We start from the raw sequence: 12,201 nt of genomic DNA, 5'->3' as shown, positions 1-12,201 counted from the left end.
CGCCCCGCCCCTTCGGCGCCCCATAGGCAGCCAGGCAGCGCACCCACCGCACCGAGCGAGCCCAGCCGTCGGTAACGGAGAAGATGGCAGAGCGGCAACAACAGAAACACGAAGGCAGGGTAAAGATCGGCCACTACATCCTCGGCGACACGCTCGGAGTGGGAACATTCGGGAAAGTGAAGAGTTAAGTCATGCTTTTGTGTCATACCGAGCTCAATGTGTACGTTTGCGCCGTTCAGTCGGAGGAATATGAAGTAGTCGCCGTGCCTCCCCTCTCCACTGACAGCGTCGAACTTGCCGGCGCTCCGTGAGCAGTTTGCGTAGCTGTATGGCTTGACGCCAGCGACACAAGGGATTTAGAACGTAAATGTGTTCTGAGAATCCGCTCGTTTGAAAGTCAAATTCTTTCACCGAAGCCCCCCTGTTTGTCGCCACTGTTGTCAGCTATGGCAGGTGTAACCACCTGGAGGACAACAGCTACGGGGAGATGCACAGTCATACTCACATTTTAACCGAATAACGTGAAATGATGAGGAGTTTATGTTGCGGTTTCTTTGCCCCGTCTTGCGGTAAAGGACGTCTGAGAAGCTCACCGCCTCCCTGAAACCCACCGTGTGAGCTAAACTGACAAAATGTTTGTAAACGGTCAAGCTAGTTCCATACGTTACCTCGTTGCAAGCTAGCAGTAGCATGTTCAAGGCTCGCTAAGTCGGGAAAACCCTTCACAGGCGAAAAGTTTGGCCGAAGAGGCGTATTATTTAGTATTATTTCAGTTTTCTTAGCTAGTTTTCGGCCACTCTGCGTGACCTTGTGAGCTTTAACTCCACTCTCAAACCGCCTGTTTCATATGTGCGTAGTTTGAGGGATGTGCTAGCTTAGCGAGGGGGTAGACCCACCTGGAGTCATGGCTATATGTTAAAGGACATAAATCCTATATGAGGGAAAATCAGTGTATTCATCCCTGGAGGTAGCTAGTAGAATCCACACAAAAATGTTAAATTCATATGGTTTTAATACCGAATTGAATCCTGTTTTTCTAATGATAGTGGTTTGATAATGAGGATTTGTTTGTCTTAGGACTTAGACCAGCTCATCCACCCTTTCTATGAATGCTTGAATCTGGGTTTGCAGCTGTAGTAACAGCCTTCAGAGCCTTCAGAGCCTTCAGAGCCTCAGACAGAGCGATGTTTCAAACTCCTTAAACAAAGATGGCAGCAAATAAAGACCAAAACTTGTAAAATACTGTTACATTGAAGCCTGCTGTTCAACAGATACCCAAATCAAACCTGAACCCATTTGTGCCTTTTTGGGCATCCATATGTCTTGTGCCTAACTGTCTGTGTATGAGCCCCTGTAGTTTTACTGTGTGTGCTGCATCTGCTTCATGTCTGTGCTCTTTTGCTTTCAGTTGGCGAGCATCAGCTGACAGGCCATAAAGTTGCTGTAAAGATCCTAAACCGGCAGAAGATCCGCAGTCTCGATGTCGTCGGGAAAATCAAACGGGAGATCCAGAATCTCAAACTGTTCAGACACCCGCACATCATCAAGCTGTAAGTGGAGAAAGACGACACATCCCTCTGTCAGGTCTTAAGGCTGTCAGTGCTGACGGAGACATCGAGGTCACTGAGCTCTGTTAAATCAGTGGCTGTTGTAATGTGGGCCTTCTGCTCTGATGCGTTCTCCCTGTGTTGTGGCATGCTTTGCTTGTTCCTGTTTGTTTACTACAGCTGCGCTGTCCTGAGCATGCCCGCAGGGCTCCCAGGAGGCAGACCACACAAACATACCAATACGCACACACACACAAAAAACACACACACTTGTATCACTATGCCCATGGGGACATTCCATTGACATAATTATTCCCTACCCCCTTGCTGTAACCTTAACCATCACAACTGAATGCCTACCCCTAACCCTAACCGTAACCTACTTCTAACCCTAAACCCAAGTCTTAACCCTCAAAAAGCAGTCAGTTTAAAGTCCCTAAAGGAATATAAAAACAAAAACACACACTGAGGCTTGGAACTGGATAAATAAATCTGTTCTGTTTAGTACAAATCTCAGGTTCAGATGACAAAAGTTGCCGGACATGACTAAATCTTTGTCCTCATCCAGGTGTCCGGGCTCCACTTTGGTTTTTCTTTGACCTGGTGTCACTTCTTTCTCTTGTCTTTCTGGCTCCCTGGCCTCTTTCTCCTTGACAGTCCATGTCTCTCTGTGTCTCTCAACAATCTGTGTTATTTTTAGGCCAGGGTTAGGGTTAGTCCACTCACTGTCACACTGCGAGCTATGGCAGATATGTGAGCTCTGATGTCTGTAGTGCTGTGGAGCGCTGTCTCACAAACACAGGCACAAGCACACATATTTTATTTGTCACAGACAACTTTAGGCATGGATGCTGGACTCAGCAATGCAGATTTTGTGTGATGTATAGGCCCTGTTTGTAAAACAGCATGAAATCAAATGAATTAGAACAAATGGTTTAAAATACCCTTTAAGGACTTTCACTGTTTATATTTCGTAGAATCTATGTGTGTGTCTGGACAAGAGAAAAAGTAAGAATTTGTGATTTGGTGTGTGTTTATTTCTCCCACGGCGCCGGCCGAGTGGAGCTACACTCGCCGACAGGAATGAAGTAGATTGTGATGAAGTGCAGAGTCTCCCAGGAGCAACCATTCATGAGATTGGGCCTGAATCTTAATATACCTGACCTTTATTAAAATAATGCCTACCCTCAGCAGCCATACATCACATCTTAGCCTCACCTTTGTGCACATTTGTTTCTGTGTCTTTGTTCTGTGCATGCTTTGAAGTAAACACATTTAGATTAGAGTTAAGATTAAAGCCTATTATTGGTATGTTTATAATTAAATTTATGGATATGACATAAAACAGGCTGTACTTTTAATGAATGTACAGTAAGTTCATGTTGGTACTTTGTGTTTCAGGTACCAGGTGATAAGTACGCCCACAGATTTCTTCATGGTCATGGAGTATGTGTCTGGAGGTGAGCTGTTTGACTACATCTGCAAACATGGAAGGGTAAGACCTCATCTATTAATTGACTGGTATGTTAACCTCAACCATCACAACTAAATGCCTACCCCTAACCCTTAACCTAATCCTAGACCTCATTCTACCCTAACCCTTAGAAGTCTGAACCCTCAAACAGCTCTTTGAAGGTCCGTGTAAAAGTGAGGATGGGTCAAAATGTCCTCACTTTCCAAAAATGTCCTCACTCCCAAAACTGAAACTGGTTCTCACAAAGACAGCTGTACAAGTACAGACAGATGCTGAGAGCTATGTGTAGACATATTCCTCGGGGTGGTTTTTATTTTTAAAAGAATAATCCTACTTGAACTTTATCTGGGCCCAGAGCCATATCAACCACATGACCAACCCTGAATATGAGAAATTTGTTCTAAACAAGGCGCCACATAACCTTCACCATTCTTTTGACACGTGTGTACTCAGTTTCCTGGCTTGCTCTGCAGCACTGTCTCACATTCGCACAGTAACATGCTTTTGTCTCAGAGAAATACTCAGTCCACAGTCCAATCGTGTCCATTCACATTGTGTCTTCCAGGTGGAGGACACAGAAGCTCGCCGTCTTTTCCAGCAGATTATCTCCGCTGTAGACTACTGCCACAGGCACATGGTGGTCCACAGAGACCTCAAACCGGAGAATGTCCTGCTGGATGCCAGCAAGAACGCCAAGATAGCCGACTTTGGTAGGACACACAGAACAGACAGAAGGATAGGCTTGGCACAAGAATTGTTATGGAATTTAAGAGGAGAGAGAGCGTAGCTGAACATAACTGAATATACTGTACTCATCAGGGAATAAAGGAGTTTGTTGTAGAGCTATAAGTCAAAGTGTAATGATACACTAAATTAAACGCTTGTAAAACGTGTGAAACCACCATCATCACACCTGTTAGCCTCATGATTAAATAAGAATGAATTTCACGCGGACCGCAGTTTCTTATCTGCTGTCGCGTAATTGCTTGAGCTGATTGGTTAAGAGGCTGTGGGCCTGATGCAATACGACCATGAAAGAGAGAAATATTTTCAAAAACACAGGAAGGCTCTTGTGTGTGCAGCAGGGTGTGTGGGGTGGAGAGACGTCCCCTAGCAACGGCCAGGTCTCATATCATGTCTGGCAGGAAGCTTTGAGGCCCGGTGTCATCTGATAGGGAAGGAATCGTTGGGGTGCGGCAGGGGTGTACAGCGGGAGAAGTGTTTTGGCTGAGAGCAACGGACACTGCTGAGCAGCGAGAGGGAGTGTTAAGGGAACAGGCATAAAAGATAAAGAGAAGGTCAGCACATCACAGAGCGTCTGGTGTTCAGCGTTTGACTCAGGGCCTGGCAGGCGGAGAGAGGCTCATCCAATTAGATGAGCTTTGTGTTCAGAGCTTAGAGTCATGGAGGGTAAAGGAGGATAAAGATATCAGCTGTGTCCACGGTGTGTACCTCTCACCCTCCCTGTGCTCTGCCATGTTTCATTTAACCAGCGTGTATGAAAGGGTCAATAGCAATAATGATAATAGAGGATTGATTCATTAGTCTGTGTTACTGTCAGAGTAAAGACTGCAGGGGATTAATATGTGTTGTGTTTGGTGTGCAGGTCTGTCAAACATGATGTCAGATGGGGAGTTTCTGCGGACGAGCTGTGGCTCACCGAACTACGCTGCTCCCGAGGTCATCTCAGGAAGGTGTGTGAAGACTTTAAAGATCAGTAGCTTTAGGGACAAAGTGGTCACTTTCCAGAAAATAACCTTTAAAGGTGCCTTGTTGAGTTTTCTTGTGTATAAACACGTTCAGCGCCTGAAACGCACTCTGTGTGTCCTCGAGGTCTAACAGACGTGTTGAATGCATCTCCTTCCTCATGACACATTTTGCAAACCCCCTTTTAAAGTGTTTTAAATCATGCATTGTTTACATCCATGTTTATTAATCAGACACATAGCGCATAGAGGTCAGAAACTCCAAAAGGTACCAAACAAAACAAGTCTTTATGCTTGAGCTAAACACAAAAAATGAACTTGGTGATAATTGTCACCACAGCATGCACACAACTGATCTGCATAGACCTGCACAGATATTAGGGATGGGCATTTCAAGCAAAAACACGAGTGACACGTTGTGTACGGCTCTTTTTGTCTCTTGTTACATCTTCTTCAGGCTCTATGCAGGCCCAGAGGTGGACATCTGGAGCTGTGGGGTGATCCTGTACGCCCTGCTGTGCGGCACTCTGCCCTTTGACGATGAGCACGTCCCCACGCTGTTTAAGAAAATCAGAGGAGGCGTCTTCTACATCCCAGAGTACCTGACTCGCTCTGTGGCCTCGCTGCTCATGCTCATGCTGCAGGTGGACCCTCTGAAGAGAGCCACCATTAAAGACATCAGGTACTCACCCCTGCTTCGTCGGGTCAAGTGGCCAGAAGCCTCCTTTAGGTTCTGTGTTTTTAAATTCTCATTATTCTTTTTTTTCCCCGGACCTTTATTCACTGCCCTCAATACTCCATACATACATACGATTGTGTGTCTCCTCTTGTCCTGTGGCTGTCCCCGTCCCCCATCTGAAGTGTCATTACACAAACAGACTGCTGTGTTTGACAACAGCAATCACTGTTGTCAGGTTTGGTTGTATAGTAAAGAAAAGCTTGACAGTAGTTTGAGTTGACTTTTTATTCTCTCCTCTATCAGGGAACACGAGTGGTTTAAGCAGGACCTGCCAGGCTACCTGTTCCCCGAGGACCCCTCGTACGATGCTACAGTCCTGGATGAGGAGGCTGTGAGGGAAGTGTGTGAAAAGTTTGAATGCACTGAGTCCGAGGTTGTGTCCAGCCTTTACAGCGGGAACCCACAGGTACATACACATTCACTGTTCTGTCAGGAATAAATGAGTGTTTTCTTTGGCCATTAAACTGTGACCGCTGTAACATTTGTGTTATACCTCACAAGGTTATGTATGTATGTACAGTATGTGTGTTTCTATATATTTCTGGGGACATAATATTCCTAGAGGATCACCTGGCAGTTGACTTTCCACCCTCCCTCTGTGGATGCAGGATCAGCTAGCAGTGGCCTACCACCTTATAATAGACAACCGGCGCATCATGACCCAAGCCAGCGAGTTCTACTTGGCCTCCAGTCCTCCCCAGGGCTCCTTCATTGAAGAGGGCATGCCGCTGCCCCCCGGGGTCAAACCCCACCCAGAGAGGATGCCTCCGCTCCTGGCCGACAGCCCCAAGTCTCGTTGTCCTCTGGATGCTCTCAACACCACCCGACCCAAACCGCTGGCAGTGAAGAAGGCCAAGTGGCACCTTGGTATCAGGAGTCAGAGCAGACCTTATGATATCATGGCTGAAGTGTACAGAGCTATGAGGCAGCTCAGCTTTGACTGGAAGGTAGCAGGATATGTCTCACATGTACATATATTGTGCATTCATATGTGAACGTATGAACTAGCTTGTCCGTTACTTTGCGTTGTAGGTGGTGAACCCGTACCACCTACGAGTGCGGAGGAAGAATCCAGTGACGGGAAACCTGGTGAAAATGAGCCTGCAGCTGTACCAGGTGGACAACAGATCCTACCTCCTCGACTTCAAGAGCATCGATGGTTAGTGACAGACAAAACTGGTCAACACACATTTTTAATACACCACTGCAAAGCAAATTCATATCATTTTCCACTTTGTTTTATTGTGCAATGTGCGTGGCTCCACCTTAGTGCAGGTGCAAAGCTGGTGAGTGCTTTCCAGTACTCTGCAGTTCAGTGTGTCCTCCCCCCAGTTTCTTGCTTTGAAAATCTGCTTTCGCTGAGTTGGTGGAGTTGGAACAGCTGAGGTGGTTTTTATGCAGATCAGGTGGCAGAGGACACTTTTGGTGCTTATTTTAGCATAAAAATTAGACTTGGATTTCAGCCTGTGCAGGTTACTTCTTAGGGACGCTTTCTTAAAGCTCTTTCGTGTGTGCTTAGTTGTTTCTCTTTCACCTTCATTTTAAATCTGATTTAGATAGACATGAAGATACACATAGAAAAATACGCTTATTATGAATCTGATGTAGCAACATGTAAAGGGCATGAATTACTCTTCTGTTGAATGCTGACGCTGCTGTCCCCTGCTCATGTGACCCCTCCAGATGACATCATCGAGGCGGTGGGCTTTAAATCGGGTTCGTCCACTCCTCAGAGGTCGGGCTCCACGGCCGGTCTCCACAGGCCCAGACTGAGCATCGACTCTGCGAGCCCAGCCATCGATCTGCCCCAGCTCAGCTCCTCTCTGCCGGGGTCTCTGTCCGGCAGCTCCCCTCTGCTCACCCCACGTCAGGGATCACACACCATGGACTTCTTTGAAATGTGTGCCAGTCTGATCACCACGCTGGCACGCTGAGACCTGTCGACCTCCTAACCCTCGCTGTAACCTGGATGCCAGCGGGGAGTTTTAAGCCAATTGGAGTTCCGGGATGTAGGGAGTGTAGATGTTTGGAGTGACTTCCTCTTTCTGTCTCTCTTTTTCTCCGTTCCAGTTTTATTGCACTGGAAGGGTGAATGGAAATGTGAAAAGCAATGCCTGTCACCTCAGATTAAGGAGACAGAGAGAGGAAGCCTTTTTCAGAAAGGCACATGAATAGCTTCTTTTCTCTTCTTTTGACACAGTCCTCGGGTCAGAGTCGTCGAGTTTAAACGTCAGGCCACGGCTTGTGAAAACTGATCCGAGGACGGGAATCTGTGAACTAGTGGAGGCCAGCAAAGGTCAAGTTCACCGTCACTCCTCCCACAAATACCCTCAATCTGTTACCAACTGCTGAAAAGTCATCACCCACCATAGCACTCAATGGCGGGACATCCTGCTGAGTTTTCCCCAGACACTGATCAGAGGTCAGTTTTGCTTCTTGTCTTATATTTTGATTAAGGCGCGGGTTGTTAAAACTGACAGTAAATCCATGTCTGAGGGAACGTTGACACATGTAAAATTTGATTTCAGGTTTTATATGGTTTGTAAAGAAACAGCTTTTGTTATTCATGTATATTATATTTATATTACAATCATATTAGGTAGCTGAAAAGGTTGACAAAGGTATACCAAATAACAGACTTTATACACCTTAAAGAAGATTATTATTATTTAGATATCAGAACCATATTTATTTTTGAAAGATTGTTTTGTAGGCACTGTAGTTCAGTTATTTAAGCGCAGCATCAACACAGAGTTTTATCCTGATTTTGAATAGTGTAGAAGATCAATGAACCTAGAGGCACAGCAGGATAGTGACGATAATGGATCTGACTGCGTCCTGCGTTCAGCGTGAAGCACCGATACACACCGTCTCACACGAGTTCTCACAATCACCTGACAGAAACGGACTCGATGTATTTCAAACATACTGTACATATCTCTATTTTTATCATTTTTATACATTCAGTAACTGTCACTAATATGCAACACACAGACTCCTTAACATAGTTGAGTAACTGTTAATGCATGTACAGAACATCATTTAAAAACAACGACGAGGCTGTTACATCTGAAAAAAGACAAGTCTTGTGCTGTTTGTGGAGGTTTTTAGGGCTACAATTAACCATTGTTAAATTGTGAAAAAATAGCAAATGTCCCACAGAAAATAGTGCCTGTTCCCTAATGTGAGGTCTTGAATTTGATTTTCTCCAACCAACTGTACAACAGCCCACATATAATAGTGAGCCAGAATCAAGCAAATCCTCAACAAAATGTACCCGATAAATGAAATCTAAATTACTACTAATTGTATTAGCAGTAAATGTAAGCAGCGCCGCGTTCATCCTGTGCATGAATGGGTGAAGAGGTGAAACAGGACGCGGGCAGACTCGTGTGAGATGGTGTGTCCGCGCTGCAGGACGTCATAAGCCACAGAAACCTTTCTCCAGTTGCCTTAAAGAATGCAACCCAGTAATTCTGTGCATATGTTCAAGGAGAGTGTGTGCATGAGCCAGTGTGTGTAACGGAGATCAGATGGGTAGAGCGTGTCACATGACTGTCATGTTGTCTTACCGACTGGACGGATCTCTGCGGCGGTTTGTGAGATTGTAGGGACGAAGGTCAAAGCGTGATGCGTTGGTGTCTTGGAGCTGCTGCCTGTCTGTCTGTGTGTCGTCTGTTCAATCCGAATTTAAAAACTGTTCGCAGATTTATCGTTTTATTGCGTCACACTCTCCATGGATGCGTTACTGTACCTGTTGTTCCTGGTCCTACGTTTTTGATGAATGGGGTTTTGACTTTTCTAAATGTTCTGCGTTATCCTGTCAGATCGTACCGTAGGCTGCTGGCTGTCAGACAATATTTTGTCTAAATCTTTTCTGGCTGAATGTAAAGTGAAAGCTGGCGCTGCTCAGATGAAACCTCCCGTCTGTCTGTCTCACTCTGACTGTTCTCGGTTTTTAACGCAGCGTTGTTCTTTTGATGGAGAGCACTGGACTGCTGCCTGTCTGCTGTTCTCAGTAGAACACGCTGGTTGGGTGGGCAGCACGTTTAGACTGGTGTCTCATACAGGAAACCCCAAAATGGCCAATATTGTTATTATTACGTTTGATTCATTATTGTTGTTTTCACAGGCTTGGGGCAAGGAGGCCGGGATTAGTGCTAAAACAGTTCTGAAAAATGACAAATAGCAATATTTATTTTTTATTTAAAATAAGAGCGCTAACATTTTGTAATAATGGGAAGAATTTGGCCATGTTGGAGTTTCACACACGCTGGTCTGGATAACTACTCAACTCTTCAACCAGTTACAGTGTTGTTAATTGAAAGTTGGACCTACAATAATTTGATGTGGACTGAGGTTCAAGGTTGTTACTCTACACGGTTTTAACGGTTGCATTGTGTTTGAAATGGGTTAATTTTTGCCTTACGGGAGCTTTGAGAAGGCTTTAGGTTGAACCAGTGAAAGCCACATTCTGTTACTCTGCTGAAACCCTTTATTACCTGTGGTCTGTTTTTATGTGCTGTGGAGGGTCGCCTTTCCTGTCTGTGACTGCTCCTACTCCACTCAACTCAGTCTAATGTCAGGGAGAAACTCTGCCCCCTGCTGCAGCTCACATGCAACTGCACCCACAGCTTTGAAAACGCGAACCCATGTTCCTCAGCTCTCCATGTTCCACTCGAGCTCTGTGTCTTAAACGACTCATCCTCTGTATAGTGAGCTACTTCGGCCACATCAGGATCACATCTGGTGCATTATGCATTTATTCTGGATTCTGCTGCTTGTGACAACAGTATAAAACACTGATCAAAGTGCACTACCTTGCAGAGGTCATGGGTCATAAAAGCCCCTGATATAACCAGTATTTACTGTAACTGTACCATTACAACTGTATGCAACTACCAGTGGCATGTTAGTCATGTAAAGTCTAATCTGTGTTCAGAGCTGGGAAACACATGCCAGAGGGCCTAATCAAACACAGACTTTCCATGTTGTACCAAAGTGAGTATTTTCTACAGCAAAGCTGTGCTCGTTGTGTATCTGTGGTGGGGTTCTTATGATAAGTGTAACCTTAAATACCCCGGTGTATGCCATGTGTGTCCATGCGTGTGGGTGTGTGTGTGTGGGTGTGATATGTGTGCGCACACTGGTCATTGTGAAAGAATGTATATAAGGGTGTGTGAGTGTGTGTGTTTCAGCTGTCTCTCCTGGTCTCTCTGTCTGATTGGGGTTTGGATTTCTCTTGTTATGCACTGCATGATATTGCTGTTATGATTTGCACTTTAATGAGTATTTATTGAAAAACATTAAACAAACATATGAAAGGAAATCGTCTTTGTCCTAAAGGCTTTGAACACGTTACACGAACACACCCATCACAGAGGATTATTTTTGTGTTTTTTTTTTTTCTCCAGACAAAAGTGCACCCTTAGATGTCAACAATATTTTACATGAGAATGACCTCAGGTGATCGTCACACTACTTTCTCTTTCTGTAATACTTATTATTCATCAGCTTGAGGGAAGAAAGGAGGCGACACCTCCCAGACATCTGCTCCATTAAAACAGAAGAAAGAAAGTTTATGGATGCTGCTTCCCTCCAGAAGGTACAGCTCTGACCAACACACAGCAGCCAGTACTAGCAGATTACACTCAATGCTATTGTTCATTGGTACGCCATTAAAGATTATAATAACTGTTAAAATGAAATGTGCTTTTAAATACTACTACGCGAGTAGTTACATAAGCACTTACATAAGCACTATAGTCTATAATGATCCTTAACAAAATAATGATGCTAAATTAAAGTAGAAAAAGTACAAACACTTGGAAAAAAACTGACCAGTACACGTCTTAGATGCACCTGTAGAAGAGGACATAGCATGAAGCTAATGAGAAGGGATCTCATGTCTTGTGGGTACCGCTGGCTGCACAAAGGATTTTTAATTACTGCTCATGACCAAACCGAAAAATGTCTGAAGTCTTTGTTCATCTCTTAAGCTCATCAGCCACATTGCTATTTACTCCTTTGCTACCAACACTGTAAACTGGTAACAGGTGTGTGCTGTAGGACACTAATTTCATCCGACCCTTGAAACTGCTGTGTGTAGACTAAGATAAATATCCGACACTGATATCTGAAGCTCTGAGACTGGATTAGTGGTGGATCCCGAGGAGCAACCTGGCACAAGAAAGACTTAATTACTGCAAACATGGATGCAGATGTTTAGTAAACACTTCTCCATGTTTTTCACATGCTTGTTCCCACTGTGTGAGACGTTGTCTTAACCTGAAAAACACCTGAGAAAAATCTACATTTTCCATTGTTCCAGCACTTTAAATAGATTGGACTTTCTGGTATTTGCACGTGAAGTGAGTAATTTTCCCTACAAGAGTGCCCCCAGGGTCAAAGTACCAAGAAAGCCTGTTTGTGTCTGCAGTTTGTGAGTTCTTCCTGGGATCAGCAGATCACCTCGGTCCAAGGCTCAATCACGCCGCCGGGCAGACCGTCCCTCGCCGCTGTCACGCTTCAGAAAAACTTCTGGTTGATGGCGACGGTTCCTGAGATGATGCAGAAATCCTCTGATCTTCCTCCTCTTGTTATCATCATACTGATCCATCCATGCAGTCACCGGGTAAATGAGATCATAGTCAAGAAGATGGAGTTGCAGTCACAGTATTAGGTGACGAGTCGAGTCACAGCGTGAAGAATGACACCACAGACAAATCCTGTTTC

General features: G+C 44.9%; 1 protein-coding gene across 5 annotated transcripts; it reads left to right on the top strand.

The window, feature by feature from the left end:
* Positions 1 to 10,789, top strand: prkaa2 (protein kinase, AMP-activated, alpha 2 catalytic subunit). 5 transcript variants are annotated; one of them, XR_013076997.1, is made up of 11 exons: positions 1 to 183; positions 1,409 to 1,550; positions 2,949 to 3,042; positions 3,587 to 3,731; positions 4,628 to 4,715; positions 5,185 to 5,409; positions 5,710 to 5,872; positions 6,075 to 6,413; positions 6,499 to 6,625; positions 7,150 to 9,132; positions 9,174 to 10,789. XR_013076997.1 is itself a non-coding variant. In XM_076726351.1 (10 exons), the coding sequence occupies exons 1-10, from the start codon at positions 84 to 86 to the stop codon at positions 7,398 to 7,400; spliced, it is 1,674 nt and encodes a 557-aa protein (XP_076582466.1). In that variant the 5' UTR covers positions 1 to 83; the 3' UTR covers positions 7,401 to 10,789. The 5 variants fall into 5 exon arrangements, 4 of the variants coding, with proteins under 4 accessions (XP_076582466.1, XP_076582467.1, XP_076582468.1 ...); XM_076726351.1 differs by having other exon boundaries at positions 7,150 to 10,789; XM_076726352.1 differs by lacking the exon at positions 1 to 183 and adding an exon at positions 392 to 614 and having other exon boundaries at positions 7,150 to 10,789.
* Positions 10,790 to 12,201: the final 1,412 nt, after the last annotated feature.

Source organism: Chaetodon auriga, chromosome 3, assembly GCF_051107435.1.
Source record: "Chaetodon auriga isolate fChaAug3 chromosome 3, fChaAug3.hap1, whole genome shotgun sequence".
In the NCBI taxonomy this organism is placed as follows: domain Eukaryota; kingdom Metazoa; phylum Chordata; class Actinopteri; order Chaetodontiformes; family Chaetodontidae; genus Chaetodon; species Chaetodon auriga.
Note: the sequence above shows the minus strand (reverse complement) of the source record. Positions and strands in the feature narration are given on the sequence as shown.